We start from the raw sequence: 20,936 nt of genomic DNA on the forward strand, positions 1-20,936 counted from the left end.
TGGCCCACCACGCTACGCCATGCTCCTCCACCGGAAAAAGCCCTGCCGAACTGCGATGGGGCCGCCGCCTGGTGACAAGGCTCGACAGGCTCCACCCAGACAGACCAGTAGCCGAAATGGCCTCCAATGCCCAACCAAAAACCTTCTCCAGGGGACAAAATGTCTGGTCTCGGGATTATGGGGGAAGGGATAAGTGGGTCCAGGGGGTTATCCTGGACCAAACAGGGCCGTTATCATACACGGTGGACACAGGGATGGGGCTAGCACAACGCAGACACGCAGATCAGCTTCGACCCAGGTCACCCCCCAACCCCACTTTGCAACCGACCCCGGAGGAGCCTGCGCCATCCAACACTCCCAACCCCGTCGAACCTTCACCCCCCCAGGACCTACAACCACCAGCCGACATCCTTCCAGAAATAAACCCACCGGCAACACAACCAGAAGAAATCACCCCCTGCCTCCGCCGATCCAGCCAAGTCAGAAGACCCCCCGCATACCTCGCGGACTTTGAATGGGAGGGAAACACGCCGACAGACAAAAACCCCGTTAATAGTGTTTGTTTTAAAAGTTCAACTGTTGTTACAAATAACATACCCATTTCAGGGGGGGGAAAGGGGGTGATTCATATCAAGAACCCCGGAACCTCCAAACAGCAAGGGAAGCACCGGCCCAGCAGACTTTGACAGTTGACAGCTGTCAAACGGCTGCCGAAAGTAACAGCGCATGCGCACCACCCTACCGGCCGCCATTCTCAATGACAGCTGTCAGACGGGCTGCCGGGACCAAACACGCACGTGCCAGATTTGACAGCTGCCGGAGCTGTCAAATCGGCAGTCCACAATCAGGTCCTCCAAACCGAGCCAAACGCTCAGCTGAGAGGAATTCCCTGACAGCCGCCGAGCTGTCAGATTGCCGTATGCCGATTGGCCGCCGCCCGAGCGGCGGGAGAAACTCTGTTATCTAATTGGTTGTAACGTTTTGACAGTTCTCTATAAAAGCCGGGATTGTGTTGACAGTCAGCTGCCCCGGAGCTGAACCGAATAAACTTGTGAACCTTTGCCTATGGTCTATCTCTCGTCTTTGTGAAGACAATTCACAGACAAAAAGAGAGTTGATCCCACACCATTCAGGGTAGGAGAAATGGTATATCTATCTACAAAATACCTAAAATCCCTACAGCCCTGCAAAAAACATGGACCAAAATATATAGGATCTTTTCCAATTAAAAGAATCATAAATCCAGTAACAGTAGAATTAGAACTACCCAATAACCTTAGCCAAATACATCCAATCTTTCACTGCAGTTTGCTAAAAAGGGAAACACAGTCACCTTTACAGCCAAAACCCCCACCACCACCTTCAATCATGGTTGAAGAAGAACAACACTTCGAAGTAAAAGAAATCCTAGACTCTAGAAAGTATCATGTGAGTATTCAATATTTGGTAGCTTGGAAACACCTTCCCTAATCAGAAAAAGAGTGGGTCAATAAACACCACATCAGAGCACTAAAACTAGTTTCATACAGAATACCCCAACAAGCCAGGCTAAAGTTTATAATTTTGTCTCATCTACAGGTGGATCTCTCCCATCTTTAAGGGGAGCAGGATGTCAGAATCCATTTATATTTCATTTCTAACTATCTTTTCTGTGCAAACCGAAATCTCACCCCACCCCCCTGGATTCTGCCATTCCCAAGGAGGGGAGGGAACAAGCATGATTTTTATTGCTTTCACTTCCTTTCCTTAGATGTAACTTTTTGTTAATTCTACCTGCCTGCAATCCATCACAATAAGATCAATGAGAGGTATTTTCCCTCTCATCTTATAGGCAACTAAGAAAGGGGGGGAATAAATCCCTCCGGAATCTGGTTTTTTTCTCCGGATGGAATGTGAGGGGGAGGAAATGATTCTGCTACAAATGGACTAATGTTTCTCCTTTTCCCACGAGGGGCTTACCACGTGGAACTTAGCTGATCCAGAACTTACCGAATGAACTTGGGGTGGGGCTTGCTTGGGGACATTTAAAAATATCGATCTGTGAAGGGATTTCTCAGATCCTGTCTATTATACTCTCCATCATCTATGTCTTAGTAAAAGTTCCTGCTTGGATAACCTCGTCTCCAAGAGCCTTTCTTTCTTAAGATGTGGATTGAAGTGGATTCCGACATTAACTTTCCTAATTTAACAGTGCACATTCATATATTCCAAGAAATGCCATAGAAAAAGGAGGGACACTTCATTGCTGTGGCTGTGGAGAACATTTTTTTAAAACTGAGGGTAGAAGATTCTGGATTACTTACAAAATTTAGAAGTCCAGCACCTAAGGGGCCTGATGGTTGCTTTTTATGCTCTATCTGATTTTCTTGGATTAAACATGATTCCTTTTGTATGAAGAGCATAATATCTGTTTTTCTGTATGAAGCAAATAACTGATCTTGAAAAATATATCACTGTGACCACCTAATTTTAAGACCTATATGTCCATTTCTCCCTTCCTTAGCAGCAGTTTCCAATGAAATTTCTTGCTGTGTGATCTTTCATACTAGTATTATTCTGTCTACTTTTATTTATAAAAATATTTCTGATGAAAAATGAAATTCTGCCCAACTATCAATTTTGTTCCTGTGTCTCTTCATATTTAGAGCTCCTGGAAAATTTTCAACAATATTTTCAATTTTGGATCCAATCTGAATAATCTAGACAGAATGAGATGATGAAATAAATGGCAATTTATTAGATGACAACACTTACATTCATGATTGTATTCCTGTGTTCATCCTGGAAAATAAAGGGGAAAAATAAAATAGTTACTAGTATTGGTAATTTTGTCCTTTTCGAAACTAGAATACATTTCCCACAGTCAGTTGTTTATAATAATTATAATAATGGTCAAATAGTCTTTAGTGAAAAGAAGGTGTTGGGAAGGATGAGTATTTATTTACTTTCCCTTTAAACACTATTATTTATGTTACATTATAGGAAACATTTCTTTGGAGACATTCCTACATTGAATCTCTGAACCAATTATCATTCAATTCTATCCCCATTTCTTACAAATATTGTACAGGTAATCTTTGACTTACAACTGAAAAAAGTGATTTATGACTGTTTTTAACACTTATGACCACTGCAGCATCCTCATGATCACATGATCAAAATGCAAACATTTGGCAACCGACTCATATTTATGATGGTCACAGTGTCCCAGGGTCATGTGATCACCCTTTGTGACTTTCTGACAAGCAAAGTCAGTGGGGAAGCCGGATTCACTTAACAATTGTGTTATTAATTTAAACAACTACAGTGATTCACTTAACAACTGTGGCCAGAAAGGTTGTAAAATGAGGCAAAATTCACTTTACAACTGTCTCACCTAGCAACAGAAATTGTGAGCTCAATTGTGGTCATAAGTCGAGGACTACCTGTACTAGAGAAGCACTAGCCAGTCCCTGTATACTATTTTCCCTATTGATTTCATGCCACTCCTCTAATTCTTTGCTAACTATACAACTGAAAAGAAAAAAGTTGTTTCTGTTCATCTACTCCCTTTCGTTTGTTCTAGGCCCAGTAGCACTTATTTTTTATCGGGTCATTTATCTTTTGAGCAGACCTATGTTTCCCCCCCTAAATATTACTCTTTTATTTTAATTACTTCTCTTGCTAAATTATAGAAACAAGCCTGTTACCTGGTGATAACCCTATTCTGATGAGCATTTTTGCCTTCTTGTATACCATCTCCTGCATCCAGTTTGCCTACATTTTAGGCAACCATATTTGATTTATAGACCCATCTTTCTCCTTTACAAATACTCAAAGAAGGTAATACAATATAAAATCCATAGGAAACCCTTCAACACATAAAATACTTCTGTCAGAATCACCAGCAAAGCAAAGTTGTTATGTTTGCAGATGTACACATACAAACACAACTTAGGAAAGTGTTGTGAAGCATTGCTTCCAGTTGCTTTGCATGGCCTAGTCGGCAATTATTACAGATTTAGTACAAGCCTTTTTGTACTGATTTAGTACAAAACAGTGATTAATCTTCCCAACACACCTTGGTAATAGATTTAATCTTTGTATACCTGAGAGTGCCTGTTGGGACGAAAACCCCATCTACTGTCTAGGGCAGTGATTCTCAATCTTTTTTTCTCTATGGACCCCTTTAAATATCTTTTGTGGCCACAAACCATGGCCACTGACCCACAAGACTTAAGATTTAAATCATAATATTTCTTCAAGCCTTCACAGAACCCTTCTGATGACATTGCAGCTGCCCAGGGATCTGTGGACCATAAGGTTGAGTCCCTTCATCCAATTATTTCTGGGGTTTTTACCCTGTCTGTACAGGTATATATAAAACCATGAAATAGCACTCCTATATTCTTTAAATCAATGACAATCTGGGGGACCTCCGGGTGGCAAGGCTCCATTGATGGCAGCTGTTCCGGCCATCAGCCCCGTTGTTTTCTGTTGGAACCGCTAAAACAGCGCCGATCAGCTGTTTTATTTATTTATTTATTTGATTTGTATACCGCCCTTCTCCCTAAGGACTCAGGGCGGTGAACAGTGACATAAATAACAGAATGCACAAATACAGATATTGAAAACAAATTAAACCCTAATTTTGCCCAAATGCAGAAGATAGTTATCTTAAAACAATAATTAAAACAGAACCCGTCAGACCAGACCGGATTGCTCAAACAGATATGTTTTTAGGTCGCGTCGGAAGGAGCGAAGGTCGGGAGCCATCCGGAGCTCAACTGGTAAACGGTTCCATAGGTCAGGCGCGCTCACAGAGAACGCCCTCCCTCTGGGAGCCACCAGACGGCATTCTCTGAACGGCGGAACCCTTAGGAGGCCCTCTCTGTGGGAGCGCACTGGATGGAGGGACGTTGACGCTGGCAGCAGGTGATTCCTAAGGTACTCCGGACCGATGCCATGTAGGGCTTTGAAAACCATTACCAGCACCTTGAATCTTACCCGGAGGACAACTGGGAGCCAATGCAGCTCACGGAGTAGAGGTGTAACATGGGAGTATCGGGAGACTCCCAACACTCGCGGCTGCATTCTGTACCAGTTGGAGCCTCCGAGTGGTCCTCAAGGGCAGCCCCATGTAAAGAGCATTGCAATAGTCTAAACGAGAGGTCACGAGTGCATGAGTGACCGTACGTAGGGCATCTCGGTCTAGATAGGGCCGTAATTGGCGAACCAGGCGAACCTGGGCAAAGGCTCCCCTAGTCACAGCTGTTATGTGGTCTTACAAGGAAAGCTGTGAATCTAAGAGGACTTCCAAGTTGCGAGCCCTATCTGTGGGGGGTAATAACTTACCCCCTATAGAAAGAGATGGAATGTTCTGAATATCCCGAGATGCCGGTACGTACAGCCACTCAGTCTTGTCAGGGTTGAGTTGAAGCCTGTTCTTCCCCATCCAGACCCAAACTGCTTCTAGGCAACGGGACATCACATCAAGGGCATCACTGAGGTGGTTTGGGGTCAAAATAAAAAGCTGGGTATCATCAGCGTACTGGTGATACCCGACTCCAAAACCACGAATGATCTCACCTAGCGGTTTCATGTAGATGTTGAATAGGAGAGGCGAGAGGACCAATCCTTGAGGGACTCCACAAGTGAGAGGCCTCGAGCTCGATCTCTGCCCTCCTGTTAATACCGACTGCGAGCATCCCATGAGATAGGAGGAGAACCACTGGAGAACCGTGCCTCACTCCCAATCCCCTGAGACGCTGCAGCAAGATACCATGGTCGATGGTATCAAAAGCCGCTGAGAGGTCTAATAGGACTAGGACAGAGGAACAACCCCTGTCCCAAGCCCTCCAGAGATCATTCACCAGGGCCACCAATGCCGTCTCCGTGCTGTGCCCGGGCCTGAAACCCGATTGGTACGGGTCCAGATAGTCAGTTTCCTCCAGAACCGAAGGGAGCTGATGTGCCACCACACTCTCAACAACCTTAGCAAGAAAGCGAAGGTTGGAGACCGGATGAAAGTTGTTTAATATAGTTGGGTCCAAGGTAGGTTTCTTGAGGAGGGGTCTCACCATCACTTCTTTCAAGACGGAGGGGAAACAACCCTCACTCAGGGAGGCGGATATCACCGCCTGGAGCCATATTCATGTTCCCTCTCGAGCAGAATAAACCAGCCAAGAAGGGCACGGATCTAATAAACAAGTGGTGGAGCTCAGCTTCCTCATAATTCTGTCCACTTCCTTTGGGGTCACAGGATCGAACTCGTCCCATATAACATCGATGAGATCACCCATGTTCTGATCGTTAGACTCTGCCCAGTCGGAGTCTAAGCCGGTCCGAATCCGAGTGATTTTGTCCGACAGATGTTGGCAAAACTCCTCGGCACGACTCTGTAAGGGATCCTCCCTCACCTCTTGATTAAGGAGGGAGCGAGTTATCTTAAACAAGGTGGCCGGGCGATTATCTGCAGATGCAATGAGTGTAGCGAAGTAATTGGACCTCGCCATCCTCATTGCTGCGAGATAAGATCTAGTAAAAGATCTTAGTCATGATCGGTCGGATTCAGATCGGGTGGATCTCCAACGGCTCTCTAGGCCCCGTCTTCATCTCCCGGAGCTCCATGGAAAACCATGGAGCGAACTGGGATCTGCATCGGGTCAGGGGCCGCAAGGGAACAACTAGGTTAAGAGCATCCGTGGCAGCCTTTTCCCAGGCTTCCACTAAGGCATCAACCGAGCTGTGAGCAAAGGAGGCAGGTGGAGACCCCAGTGCTGCCTGGAACTTTTCAGGGTTCATTAAGCGCCTGGGATGGAACTATCTTGATGGTTCCACAACTCCACAACGAGGGGTGGCATAGTAGAAGACCAGTCTCAGGAGATGATGATTGGTCCATGACAGGGGTGTAATAATTGGGGAACCCCCACCAAGATCATCTAACCATCGTCTAGATAGAAAAACCAAATCAAGCGTGTAGCCTCCTACATGAGTCGGGCCCTGAATTACTTGTATCAGGTCCATGGCCATCATGGAAGCCATGAACTCTCGGGCTAACTCAGATGATCCTCCTAGGGATGGTAGGTTGAAGTCACCCAAAACTATAAACTTGGGGAATTCAACCACCAGCCCCGAGAGGATATCAAGAAGCTCAGGCAGGGCCGTTGCTGTGCGACTAGGTGGAATGTATATCAGCAGTAAGCCTAGCTGTGACCTAGGGCCACATCTTAGGAGGAGGGATTCACATCCGGCTATTTGGACGATGGTGGCCTCCTGAGGACAAAGAGTCTTTCTTATAACTACTGCCACTCCACCGCCCCTACCCTGAGCCCGAGGTCGGTGAAGCACTCGGAAGTCTGGTGGGCAGAGATCAACCAGAGGCACGCCACCCTCTGGGCCCAACCAGGTCTCCGTAATGCAAGCCAGGTCCGTATGCTCACTTTCAATTAGATCGTGAATGAGAGGGGCCTTGTTGATTATGGACCTGGCATTCAAGTACACCAACCGGAGCTTAGGTGGCTGTTTATCTTTGTTCCCGGAGCCTTGGGAAGAAACCAGAGGGTTGGAGCATCTCACCGCTTGTAGATAGCAGGGACGTAATCTCAGATGTCGATAGGGTCCTCTGTCTTTACACCTGCTGCCATTCCCCAACGTCATAGGAATAGGTAATACTATGATCTGTTCTGGAGCTCCGGAGGCAACCAGCCTTAGCTCCCCCTCTGTGTGATCAATCACAGATCTGGTCTGAATAATAGTTGGTGGAATTTCCCTTGTTTCCCTCCAATCATGAAAACCCACCCCCCTCCCTAACCTTATAAAAAATTAGCTAAAAGATTAACCAGGGGCCTCTTATTAGGTTTGTAACTGAGGCCCTTATCCCTGCCCAGCCATCTCTCAGGGACCCAACAATTGGGCCCTTCATCAAGAGGCAGACTGAAAAGTGAGGCGGGTTGCAACCAGGAAGGGGGGGTACCCCTAAGGGCGAATAAGGCTGTGCTGGAGTAGTTGAGACGAGTCATTGATATTAAAGTAGTAAGTTCGCAGGAGGTGTCCTGTTTGCTAAACAATAATCCTGTCCGTGTAAGCCGTTATTTACAAATGGGGATAGATGTTAGTAAGATGTTAATTAAGATGGTAAAATATTTGATTAGGAACATGTCTTCGTCCAGTAATCTGCCGATCCGGCTCAGCTCTCACCTGAGCCGGTCCAGACAAGAGTCAATGACTGTCCTCTCACTTAGTCATGAGATCCAGCCTAGGATGGATCAGGGCAGCATTGCTGGGTAAATCTCCTCTGCTAGTCTCTCACACCAGCAGAGGGTTAGTAGCCAGTTAGTAGTTAGGCTCATTACGGAATATCATATGTTCCAGAATATTACAGGGGGTCACAGGAATAGGAAAAAGTCAAAATATCCCAAATCCTATTCTAGTTTCTAACCGGGATCAACCAGCATCACGTGTAAACTCATCTTGGGCAGTAACGCAGCAGAGATAATCATACTCATATACGTTAAACCCATCTCTAGGGCAGCGGGGACTCAATCATAGATGATAAGTGTTCATATAGTAGATCTAAGGGTCCCCAGCTAACTTTTAACTTATTTCAAGGCTGCTGAAGCTGTTCCAGTTTCATAAGCAAGTCAGCGGGGATCGATTCAGGCCGGTAACGGTGCCCAACAGCTGATTCAGGGCGCCAGTTGATCAGCGATAGATCATAAGACACCTGGCCAGATGGTAAATCTAAGCGTCCATAGGTAACTTTTAGCTGATTTCAGGGCTGACAAAGCTGTTCCAGTTCATACGTAGGTCAGCGGGGATTGATTCAGGCTGGTAATAGCGCCCAAAAGCTGATTTCGGGCGCTTGCTGATCAGCGGAAGACCACAAGTCCTCCGGCCAGATGGTAAAATTTAAGGGTCCATAGGTAACTTTAGTTAATTTCAGGCTGCTGAAGCTGTTCCAGTCCCATATTTAAGTCAGCGGGGATCAATTCAGGCTGGTAACGGGGCCCAACAGCTGATTCCCACGCCAGCTGATCAGCGGCAAACCACAAGTCATTTAGACATTGCTGCCGTTGCTGCCGCCGCTGCTCTGCTCCGGAGGGGGGAGGCAAGGCTCCTTCAGGCTGCTGAAGTTGTTCCAGTCCCATATGTAAGTCAGCGGGGATCAATTCAGGCTAGTAACGGTGCCCAACAGCTGATTCTGGCACCAGCTGATCAGCGGCAAACCACAAGACATTTAGTCATAGCCGCCGTTGCCACCGCCGCTGCTCTGCTCCGGAGGGGGGAGGCAAGGCTCCACACCGCAAAACGGTGCTAGCCTGCTGTTTTTGCACTCCCCCTCTGAGTATGCACCTCGGCTGGGTCCCAGTGAGCACCCCCGGTCACCCATTGTATTGGCTCACCGCGGAGCTCAACAACCGCCACCCATGGTCGCCGCCATCTTGGGCAAAAAAAACCCCTCTCCTTGGGAGAAGAGGGGAGGGTGAGCATTCAGGTAGGGGTAGAACTCCCCTAGATCCCCATAGTTTAAATAATGGGGGTTGAAGGGTGAGAGCTCCCCCGAAGCCTGAATTTGCTCCGGACTCAGGGACTCCTCTGCTCCAAGGCTTTGGAGCGGAGCAGGACACTGCAACCATCCCTGCAATCAACAATTAACTTTGGATTACTTGGATGCAGGCAGAGCTGTGCAGGAGAATATTGAAACAACAAGTATTTGAACTTTAACTCTGGTTTACTTTGAAAGAAAAAGTTGCAAGTGGTGTGGAAAGTGAAAGTGTGCAACGGAAATTAACTGGGTGTTAAGATGGCTTCTAAATCAACCAAAGCTTCTGTTCCTAGAAGTGCTGGTGCTTCACCAGTTCAGCATTCTTCATTACAGGCTTTGATGCCTCCTCCTGTGGCACTCGCATCCGAATTAACATTAAAAGACTTACAAGATGCATTAAAAATACAATCCCAGCAAATAGCTGAACTTATTGAGGAGAAGAATACTGAAATAAGAGCAGACATTTTAGCTGCATTTCAAGGGCTTGCAGTCTGTATTGAGCGCCTGGATGATTGTGTGGAACAGCTGAATCAAAATAATTTGAGATTGGATGCTAAAATGTTGGAAGCTGAAAACATGATGGAAAAGATTGATGATGATGTAGTTATGATACAATATAGAGATATGGAGTTTGCTTTGAGGATTAGAGGATTGAAAGAGGATCCAAAGAAAAACTTGAAAGAGTTATTGGCACAAGCCCTTGAACTGATTCTGGAGCGTCAAGCAGAAGATATTATGGAGGATATAGACAAATATTTCGTGTCAATTCTTGGATTGCCAGACAAAGAAAATTATCTAGAGATGTGGTTTATTTTACAAAGAGATCAATTAGAAATGTGATTATCCAAGCCTTTTACAATAGATTTAAAGTTGCTGACCAAGAAGTATTAATTCTGAAAGAGATTCCTCCAAGAATTTTAAGGAGAAGAAAAGAATTTGCTTTTTTGGCAGATGAATTAAAGAAACGGCAGCTTCAGTTTAGATGGGAGATTCCAATAGGCTTGGTGGTGAATTATGCTGGCACGTGATATCGTCTTAATACAGTGTTGAAGGCACAAGATTTTTATTCTAACATATTGAAGGCAGGTCCTTCACCATCTCCAGAATTTAAAGGAAGGAAGGATGAAAGAGAGTGCCAGACTCAAGTGGAGAGTATACAAGGAGCTGAAGGAGTTACTTTGCAGAAGGTTAAAGAATCTCAGCAAACTTCAGAAGCTGTGCAGTGCCAGACATCATCAGAAGAGGTTAAAGAACAAAGGATGACACGGGCTGCAAGAACAAGAACAACAGAAAGCTACGATCATATCTCAAGAACTTACTTATAGTGAAGCAGTGGGAGGAGCGAAACCAAAGAAGCAGGTGCAGGTGGTTTTGCAAGAGGCACTCCGAAAGCTTCAGGTCGCAAAAGATGGTGACAAAGTTTCTAACCTGGAATGCTAATGGCTTAAATTCCCTGCACAAGAGAAAGAAAGTATTTCAGTATTTGAAACAATTTAAAAATGATGTTATTTGTTTACAGGAAACACACATTCGTGCAGCTGATCAAAAATATCTGATAAATTCTAGATTGGGTACACAGTTTAGTGCATCTGCTCCAGATAAGAAAAATGGAGTAGTCATTTACGTGAAGAAGAATTTAACAGCTAATTTAATTGAAACAGATAAACAAGGAAGATATATTATAATTGAACTGTTAATAGAAGACAAGAAAATACTTTTGGTTGGATTATATGCTCCTAATCAACAGCAAGGAGAATTTTATAAACTTTTACATAGTAAGATAATTCAATGGGATTATAAATCGTGTATTTTGATGGGAGACTGGAATGGTGTCCTGGACACACAGAAAGACAAAAAAGGTTTTTTCAAAAGTATACCAAATCATGCTAAATTGCCTAAATCCTTTTTTGAGATGAAAGATGACTTGGAATTGAGAGATGTTTGGAGAGAAAGAAATTTGGAAGAAAAAGATTTTACCTTTTTTCCGATAGACATCAATCCTTTTCCAGGATTGATTTTGTATTAACTACTAATGATTTTTTTTCTAGGATTAAGAAGATTAAGATATGTCCAAGAACTCTATCAGATCATAGTCCAGTATGGTTGGAACTGGAAAAAGAGAGTGGAGATAGGAAGTCTTGGAGACTGAATGAAAATTTGTTTAGATATCAAGAAAATGTGGATGAATGTAAAAAACAGATGAAAGAATTTTTTAATATAAACATGCATAAGGGTACCTCTATCTAAATAGTTTGGGATGCAAGTAAAGCTTATATGAGAGGGGTGCTAATATATTTGAATCATAAACATAGGCATAAATTGGAATATAAGCGAAAAGAGTTAGAGGAGGAAATTAAGAGGAAAGAGAAGGCTTTAATTTTGAATCCATCTGACAAGAGGATTAAAGAGGCAATTACTTTGTTAAGAGGCCAGTTTAATATGTTGATGGCAGATCAAGTGGCAACCAATTTACGGTATGTTAAACATAATACTTTTTGTAATGCTAATAAGCCGGGTAGGTGGTTAGCTTATTTGTTAAGGAAGAAACAAAAGTCACATAATATAGATAGAATAGAATACAAGGGCAAAGAGGTGTTTCAGCAAAATCTTATTAAAAAGGCCTTTGTTGAATTTTATTCTAAGTTATATGTTTGGGATAAGATTTAAGGTGTAGATATAGATAGATATTTACAAGAAGTGACTATCCCTGTTCTTACACAAGAGCAAAGGGAAGAAATGAAGCAACTGATAAATGCTGAAGAAATTATTTTAGCAATTAAACAATTAAAGGTGGGGAAAGCACCAGGAACAGATGGCTTGACTGCCGTCTACTATGAAGTTTTACAGTTAGAAATGGTGAAAACTTTAAAAGAATTATTTAGAACAATCCAATCCGGAGGAGAAGTGCCTCCATCATGGAAAACAGTTTTCATATCGCTGATTCCGAAGGAAGATCAAGATCTTACCCAAACCAAAAATTATAGGCCAATATCGCTCTTAAATACTGATTATAAGATATTTGCAAAAATTTTAGCAAATAGATTAATGAAGGTAATGCAGCAAATGATTCATAGTGATCAAACAGGATTTATAAGTGGTAGACAAATGAAGAATACTGTGAGACATATTGTAGATTTATTGGAATTTTTGGAAAGAAATAACCAGGTCTCTGCAGCACTGATTTTTTTGGATGCTGAAAAAGCCTTTGATCAATTGGATTGGCAATTTTTATTTAAGGTACTGGAGAAAATGGAGTTTGGGGATAATATTTTACAATCTATTAGGGCAATATATCAGAAACAAACAGCTCAAATAATAATCAATGGTAGTTTGACAGAAGCATGTAATATTGAAAAGGGTACAAGACAGGGGTGTCTGTTATCACCTTTGTTGTTTGTTTTAACATTGGAAATATTATTGATTAAGATATGAGACTCAAATAAAATTAAGGGAATTAAAATAAGAGATCAAGATTATAGATTGAGAGCGTTTGTGGATGACTTGGTTATTACATTAAGTCAACCGACTTATTCAGTTGTAGATTTGATGGAGATAATATTGTTATATGGAAAAGTTTCTGGATTTAAGATAAATACGCAAAAAACTAAAATTCTGTCTAAAAATATGACTACAGAACAAAAGGTTGTTTTAGAAGAGCTAACTGGATTTGAAATAGTTAAAAAGATTAAATATTTGGGGGTATATCTTTCAGCTTCAAATGCAAAATTATATAAAAATAATTATGAATTGTTATGGTCAAAAGTACAAAAAGAATTAGATAGTTGGAAAAAATTACAATTATCTTTATTGGGAAGAATTGCACAGGAAAAATGAATGTTTTGCCAAAATTTTTATTTTTGTTTCAAATGATACCTATACTTAAAAAAGATTCAAACTTGAAGGAATGGCAGAAAGGTATTAATAAATTTGTTTGGGCAGGGAAAAGACCAAGAGTTAAATTTAAGATAATGCAAGATGTACGTGAAAGAGGTGGTCTTAAAATGCCCAATTTTAAATTATATTATGAGGCTGCTGCTTTATCATCAATTAGTGATTGGTTTAATTTAACACGAGGCAGATTATTGAATCTTGAGGGTTATGATTTGTTATTTGGTTGGCATGCATATTTATTGTATGACAAGAAGGTGGATAATGTTTTTAAGATACATATATTAAGGTATGCTCTGTTGCGAGTTTGGAAAAAATATCGACACAAGTTAAATTATAAAATACCAATTTAGGCAATACCTAAACATGCAATAGAAAATATAAACGTGGGATTTAAACATGATGTGATTACATATAAAGAAATTCTTAGGATGGAAAGGAATGTATGGCAATTAAAGCCATATAATATTTTAAAAGAAAGGAAAATAGTACAAACTTGGTTCCAGTATGGGCAGTTACAAGCTAGATGGAAAGAAGATCAGAAAGTTGGTATTTCAATAACTGATAGAAATTTGGTAAAACAAATTAGAGATCAAGGTCAAGCACATATAAGAAGGATGTATAATGTACTGATAGAAATAGACTCAGAAACGGAACTGGTTAAAGATTGTATGATAAAGTGGGTCCAGAATTTTCAGGAGGTTATTACAATGGATACTTGGGAAAAGATATGTGTCAGAAATGTAAAATTTACTCAGGCTCAAAATTTAAGAGAGAATTTTTATAAAATGTTTTATAGATGGCATTTAGATCCTAAAAAATTAGCAAGTATGTATCCAAACTGCCAGCCTAAATGTTGGAGGTGTGGTTGTGAGGATGCAATGTATTATCATATATGGTGGACTTGTAAAAAAGTCAAAGCTTTTTGGATTAAAATTTGGTGGAACATGCAGAAGATATTTAAGAAAAAGATAAGGTTTTCTCCACATTTCTGTTGGGTATCATTACAGATTGTACTGTCATAGATACTAAATTGATGTTGAATTTAATCACGGTAGCAAGACTTTTAGTAGCGCAATAGTGGAAGAAGGAGAAACTGCCTACTATAGAAGAGTGGACTTTGAAAGTTTCAAACCTGGCGGAAATGGCAAAGATTTCAGCATATTTGAAAGAACAATCGCAACAGAGATACATTGTGGAATGGAGAAGATGGATCGAATATATTCAGAATAAATATGGGACTAAAAAGTTTCATTTAGCATTTGAATAAGTATTAGTTTTATATGATGTATTATTAGTTATTCATTATTTGTTAGTAATTTAGTTATGTTTAAGGGGAGTTAAAGTGCAATAGAATTTAATGTGTCTTTTTTAGTTAGTTAGCATATTTTAGCTTAAGTTTGTAAAGTTTATACCCTGTATTCAGCTCAGGGTAAGGGGGAGGGGAGGGGCAGGGGGGGAGTTTATGTTTTTAAAAATGTATCTTAAAACTTTTCAATAAAAAAATAATGACAATCTGGCAATCTTTTCAAAATTTGAAATATTTGTTTTCCAATAGATGTCATTTTCTACCCCCAAAATTGATATTAATGTGGCAAGGGAATTTTTGACTTGTTGGCTCTTACCTTTATTTGGAACTCAAAGCATTCCCTTCCAACTTTACGAGAGCTTGGAGGAGGTTCCCATTGGATTCTATAATATAATGGTGATTTATAATCCACAGTAATATTTTGGGGAGGTCGGAGCTGTTCTGGAATGAAATAACCAGCATTATAAGTAACAGTTGAAGACTAGGAAATCATGTATATATGCACAGATGTAAGCAACGAAATACTTTAAGAAGAAAAGAGATAAAACAAAATGAGCACACTCTCTTTAGCCCAAATTTGGTAGGTATATTTGGTTTTCTTTTTTTAGTTCTTTCAGATCAGGGGTGTCAAACTGCCGGCCCACGGGCTGGACACATCATGCAGAAGCCGCGCCCACCCCATTGCCGGCAATGGCAAAACCATCCCTATACATTGTGCGATATCATGTGACATTGCAAATTTGACATGTCTGCTCTAGATCAATGAAAATTAATATTTAAAAATTAAAGCCTTGTTACCTCTTACTTATTGCAAGTCAGAAGAATTACCACATACGTTTTTTTCATAAAAGGATGCAAGACGATTTTTTTTAATGAAATGTTGGACCCTTACAGAAGTAAAGTCCCTTATAACCCAGCTATGAATAATTCTGGGCATATCATATCTGGCCATCTTCAAATTTCAATATATCTGGTATAAAAAACCTGGCTCTTCGAGCTCTCTGGCCTAGACTGAGAGTATTAACTGGGGTTTTAATTGTATTTTTAACTGTAATTGGGTTTTTATTTCAAGGTTAGTGTAATTATTTTAATTGTTTTAAATTTTTGTAACTTGTTGCATTGTTTTAAAAAACCTTGTGAACCGCCCTGAGTCCTACGGGAGAAGGGCGGTTAATAAAATAAATAAATAAATAAAAAATAAATAAAATGCTTCTGTTATTATTAGTTGTAAAGATTTTCCCTTTTTTTCTCACCTTTTTTATAAAGTCGGAAATCATCAACATACGATTGAATTGGAGATTCTATGCTTGATCCATTAATTGTAATATTCACACGATATTTATTTACTATCACATCAGGGAAGTAGCAACCAATGTGTCTTCCAAGCATGTTACTTATGTAATGTGGACACTCATTATCTGTAGCCCTGTTTATACCAAAATAATTTTATTTAAAAACCAATCAAACACAATATACTTTCAAGAAAAAAAACTTTCATTTAGTTTATTAAATGAAAATTCATTACTTGTGGTAAGCTAAGTACATAAAATATTGGGTGTCTGGAGGAGCATTTTTGCCAGCATTCCAAGTACAATTCATAGTAGGATTCTTAAATGTATATGAGCGAACAATACAGGAAAAGTTTTCAACAGATGTTCCATTCTTACCTAGAAATAGATAAAAATTGAGAAGTTAAATATTCAAGATAATGTTTTATCTTATTATATAAGGATCAATATAAGCTTTAAGCCTTTCAGTCAACTCCATAAAAATCTGTCATTTTTTTTATTTGTCCCTTTTGATTGATTGAAGCTGAAATTTCAAAACTGCAAGATTATGATTTCTTACTAGTATTTTATGCTCTGATCATATGACAGAATAATAGGATATCTGAATTATGATTAATATTTTTAAGAAAGAATGACAATAACTAGAACTGAAGAATCAACTTGATTTTCTGGCTGTTGTTGGATATCAAACACATTCTATTCCTAGGGAACTTTTATCAAGACTTTATTCGTCTTCTGTGCAGTGACTTAAGTCATGGCAGAAATTATGCCATGTCAATAAGCCAACAATTGATTTATACATACTGTATTTAAACAGTAAGCAACAGTAAGCATGGAACATAGTGTATATGAAGAAATCTTGGAATTAAGGATATGGCAAGAAATAGCAAATGCATACAAAGATAGATTCCAAAAGAGGGGATGCAATTTAAGTGGGCACTCCCTTGAGCAGGTTAAGATCTTTAAATATCTAGGTATAGTTTTCAAGCTTCAGAAAGTAGAAATGCTCTCCTGGATTAGGTATCCTGCAATGCACAGAGATCTGCACCAACTGTTCACACTTTTTTTTTCTAGAGGAGCACTATCTGCAATTGTTTGCTGTTAAAGCCCAAACACAAATGTTATACAGAGCCCAATTTGGATCATATAACAGAATGATAAATTTAGAAAGAATTCAAACCAAATATTTATAAGAATCTTAAACCACAGTGCTTTCCCAGGAAGCAGGAATTGGTAAAGTTGAATCCAGTCTCTGAATAAATATCTTTACCTACTGGTTCTTGCAGGCATTGAGCGAGACAAAGGATTCAAACAGTAACAAGTTTATTGAGAGTCAGAACATAACAGAAGCAAGCTAATAGCTGCTGCACAGCTATTTATATGGTTGGCCTCTAGGCGGCGACCAATAGATTTAAAGCAACAGTTTCCCACCCAAAACCTACTTAACTGGCTGGAGAGAAAAGTCTAGCTCAGCCCAGCAACCATTACAAAGCATGCAAAAGTAGATCAGTCATTAAGCAGCAGTTAAACACAAGGCAAGTGATTTAACATATAAGGCCAATACATTATACTACCCCTCTGAATTGGATGCCATAGAAACTACAGCTCATGTTTTTCTATATTGTCATTTCTACAAGGATGTTTGCCACTAGTTAATTACCATTTTTAAACTTTCTATGGCACTCTGGTAATGTTTACATGCATTTTTGTTAGGCAATCAGGACAACTTAATTCCTCTAAAAATAGCAAAAATTTGCTACATTACATGTAAGCTTTGCTCACAAATGGCTGCCAATAGTTTTGATGTTAGGGGTTAACTTTATTTTATTTGTTTTATTGAAATTATTTTTACTGGTCAATGACTAAAATAAGGTTTCTGTCTGTTCTACTAATTAAAATTTGCCTTTAATTAATTAATTAATTAATTAAATTCATTTATTAATTTATTTTTGTCATTGCAAATGTAGCACATGGTGGGCTCTCAGTTCCAAGAGCAATAAAACATGGGGAAAAAGTTGAAACTTGATTCCTGTGTTAGATTCTTTATCTAAAATCTAAATCTAAACAAGTAACCACCTTGAAAGTTCAGGATGGATGCCATTTCATGGGATTGCTTTTAATAATGAAAGTTCATGAAGAAATTGAAATATAGTGAGAATCTTACAGGGCCTTTTAAAAACAACTTGAGTTTTAGATACATCACAGAAAATGTAGTGGACTTGGACTTTCTTCATCTATAAATCTGTTCATATCTGCTATTTAATTGTATTAATCTTGTATGAATGATGACAAACTCCTTCCCACATTCACTAAGAGTCAGCCATTTCCAAACACAATTAATATTAAAGATACATGAGGAATGGCCGAGCAACCAAAGCACAGAATCATAAAGGCAGGAGTCCTTATACCATCCAGTACAGATCTTGTGCAGAAAGAGGGAGTAATACTGTGTTATCAGAACACCATAGCTCCTGATATTACTGGCTCATAAAAATGATTAGCCCATTGAACTAAAATTGATATTTAATTACAGCTTGAAAGAAAACCTTTATAAAACGATATATTGTTGGTACTTGACCCCAGATAGACTAGCAAAAATGTATAAAGGGGTTTTGATAAGTGCTAGAAATGTAGTCAAAATCCAGGTTCATTTTATCAGAGATGGTGGTCTTGCAAATATGTGAAAATATACTGGATAAATATAAAAATGACGATGAAGAAAATATTTAAGATACAAATATTAAAGATCAATCTTTTACATAAGATAGAGAAGCCAGTTGAAAACAATTTGGGTGCTATTCCTTCACATCAGGGATCCACAAATTTTTAAAACAGGGGGGCAGTTCATTGTCCCTCAGACTGTTGGGGGGGCAGACTATAGTTTGAAAAAAATAATGATTATAGAACAATGTAAAATCAAGTATAAAATGAAAAATGAAACAAGAAAAATGAAATGATTAATTATTTGAATGAGTTTTTAAGTGAAGAAAATATACAATATTTCCAGTGAATACACACATGTTTTGTTGGGAAATGAAACTACTAGTTTTCATGCAAATAGTTTTTTTAATAATATTTTTATTAATTTTCTAATTTTACATTTAGGTATTTAAAAAGCAACATGGTGGCTGGGTTTATCAATAGTTCAGTAATGTGCAAAAAACTTTAGTACAAATCTCAAACTACAATGTCAAATATTTCCTCTCTTTTTCCCTTAAAATCTACTATTTCATATTTAAGCTAATACAGTTGTCAGGACCCACTTCAATCCCAAATCTTAAGAAAGGAGAATTCTTGGAAACAATTTCTTCCAACAGGAACTTTTATTAAGAGCAGTTGATAGCAGGCATAATAGGCAGGATCTGAGATTTCCCGTGCAGAACAATTGGTTAAGGTATCCCCAAGTAAGACTCCACCCCATAGTGCACCCGGCCGGCATGGGATAGCCGATCCCCAGGTGTTAGGTCCATCGTGGGAAAAAGGGAGATAACATCGGCCCATCTCCAGTTCACACCTTCTTCTGATCACGTAGTTATGAACCAGGCACTGAGGATACATTCCTTATTCCCTCCCTTGTTCTAGCTGACAGTTTAAGGAGATAAAGTTCACAGAGAGAGATAACACAGGAAGCAAATTGTTACATTGTAGTGAGTAGTGGAAATAGAGGTAATAAACAAAAGCAAGAGGCTACATTGTAGCGGATAGAGGAAGCAGAGGGAATAAACTCGCAGGTACATCCCCCCTCCCCTTTGGGAGTATGGAAGAACCCAGGGAGAGATGAAATTTGATTTGATAGAACTGAAATAGATATGGGTTCTCACATCCTGCCCCCCTTAAAAATAGGAGAGATACACCTGTTGTTGTTGTTAGTTGTGAAGTCGTTTCTGACCCATTGTGACCCTATGGACAACGTTCCTCCAGGCCTTCCTGTCCTCTACCATCTTCTGGAGTCCATTTAAGCTCACGCCTACTGCTTCAGTGACTCCATCCAGCCACCTCATTCTCTGTCGTCCCCTTCTTCTATTGCCCTCAATCTTTCCCAGCATTAGGCTCTTCTCCAGTGAGTCCTTCCTTCTCATTAGGTGGCCAAAGTATTTGAGTTTTAGCTTCAGGATCTGGCCTTCTAAAGAGTAGTCAGGGTTGATCTCCTCTAGGACTGACCGGTTTGATCGCCTTGCAGTCCAAGGGACTCGCAGGAGTCTTCTCCAGCACCATAGTTCAAAGGCTTCAATTCTTTGGTGCTCAGCCTTTCTTATGGTCCAACTTTCACTGCCATACATTGCAACTGGGAAGACCATAGCCTTGACTATACGCACTTTTGTTGACAGGGTGATGTCTCTGCCTTTTAGTCTGCTGTCTAGATTTGCCATGGCTTTCCTCCCAAGAAGCAACTTTGAAATTGCTTCTGTGTGCAAGGTTGTGCCCATTCTAGCAGTGCCCTGACCTTCTTGGGGTCCATTTTGATGTCCTGTGGGGATATGCAATAACTCAGGTAGTCTATTTTTTCCTGGTGGAATTCGCATTTTGATAGTTTGGCATATAGGTGGGCAGCTTGCAGTTTCTTTAAAACTGCTCTGACTAGTTTGACATGCTCCTCTTTGGACTCAGTGAAGATAAGGATGTCATCTAAATAAACCAGGACCCCTTTAAATAGGTGCTTCCTTAGCACCTTGTGGATTAATTGCATAAATACTGCAGGGGCCCTTATAGTCCAAACAGCAAAGCTTTGAATTGGTAGCATCCCATTGGGCAATTAAATGCAGTTTTCCATTCATCCCCTTCCTTAATCTTAATGCGGTAATACGCTTCCCTTAGGTCTAGTTTGGTAAAAAATATTCCTTTCGATAGGTGGGATAACATGTCCTTCATGAAGTGTAGCAGGTACAGGTTACTTTCACTGATTGCATTCAGGACGCTGTAATCC

The 20,936-nt window shown here is 40.1% G+C and overlaps 1 protein-coding gene across 6 annotated transcripts in view; it reads right to left on the minus strand.

The window, feature by feature from the left end:
• LOC310639686 (interleukin-5 receptor subunit alpha-like) overlaps window positions 1-20,936 on the minus strand; it is a 54,313-nt gene that overhangs the window by 16,255 nt on the left and 17,122 nt on the right. For all 6 annotated transcript variants that reach the window (XR_014492370.1, XR_014492371.1, XM_083361529.1 and 3 more), the window contains 4 exons: window positions 16,249-16,390; window positions 15,977-16,149; window positions 15,040-15,164; window positions 2,755-2,781 (listed from right to left, as the gene is read on the minus strand). Coding sequence is in view for 4 of the 6 variants with exons in the window: in XM_083361529.1 (XP_083217655.1) it covers window positions 2,755-2,781; window positions 15,040-15,164; window positions 15,977-16,149; window positions 16,249-16,390 (467 nt within the window). In the remaining 2 variants the exon portion in view is untranslated. The remainder of the gene's footprint in view (window positions 1-2,754; window positions 2,782-15,039; window positions 15,165-15,976; window positions 16,150-16,248; window positions 16,391-20,936) is intronic.

This window comes from Vipera ursinii (genome assembly GCF_947247035.1).
Source record: "Vipera ursinii genome assembly, chromosome: 4".
Taxonomy (NCBI): Eukaryota; Metazoa; Chordata; class Lepidosauria; order Squamata; family Viperidae; genus Vipera; species Vipera ursinii.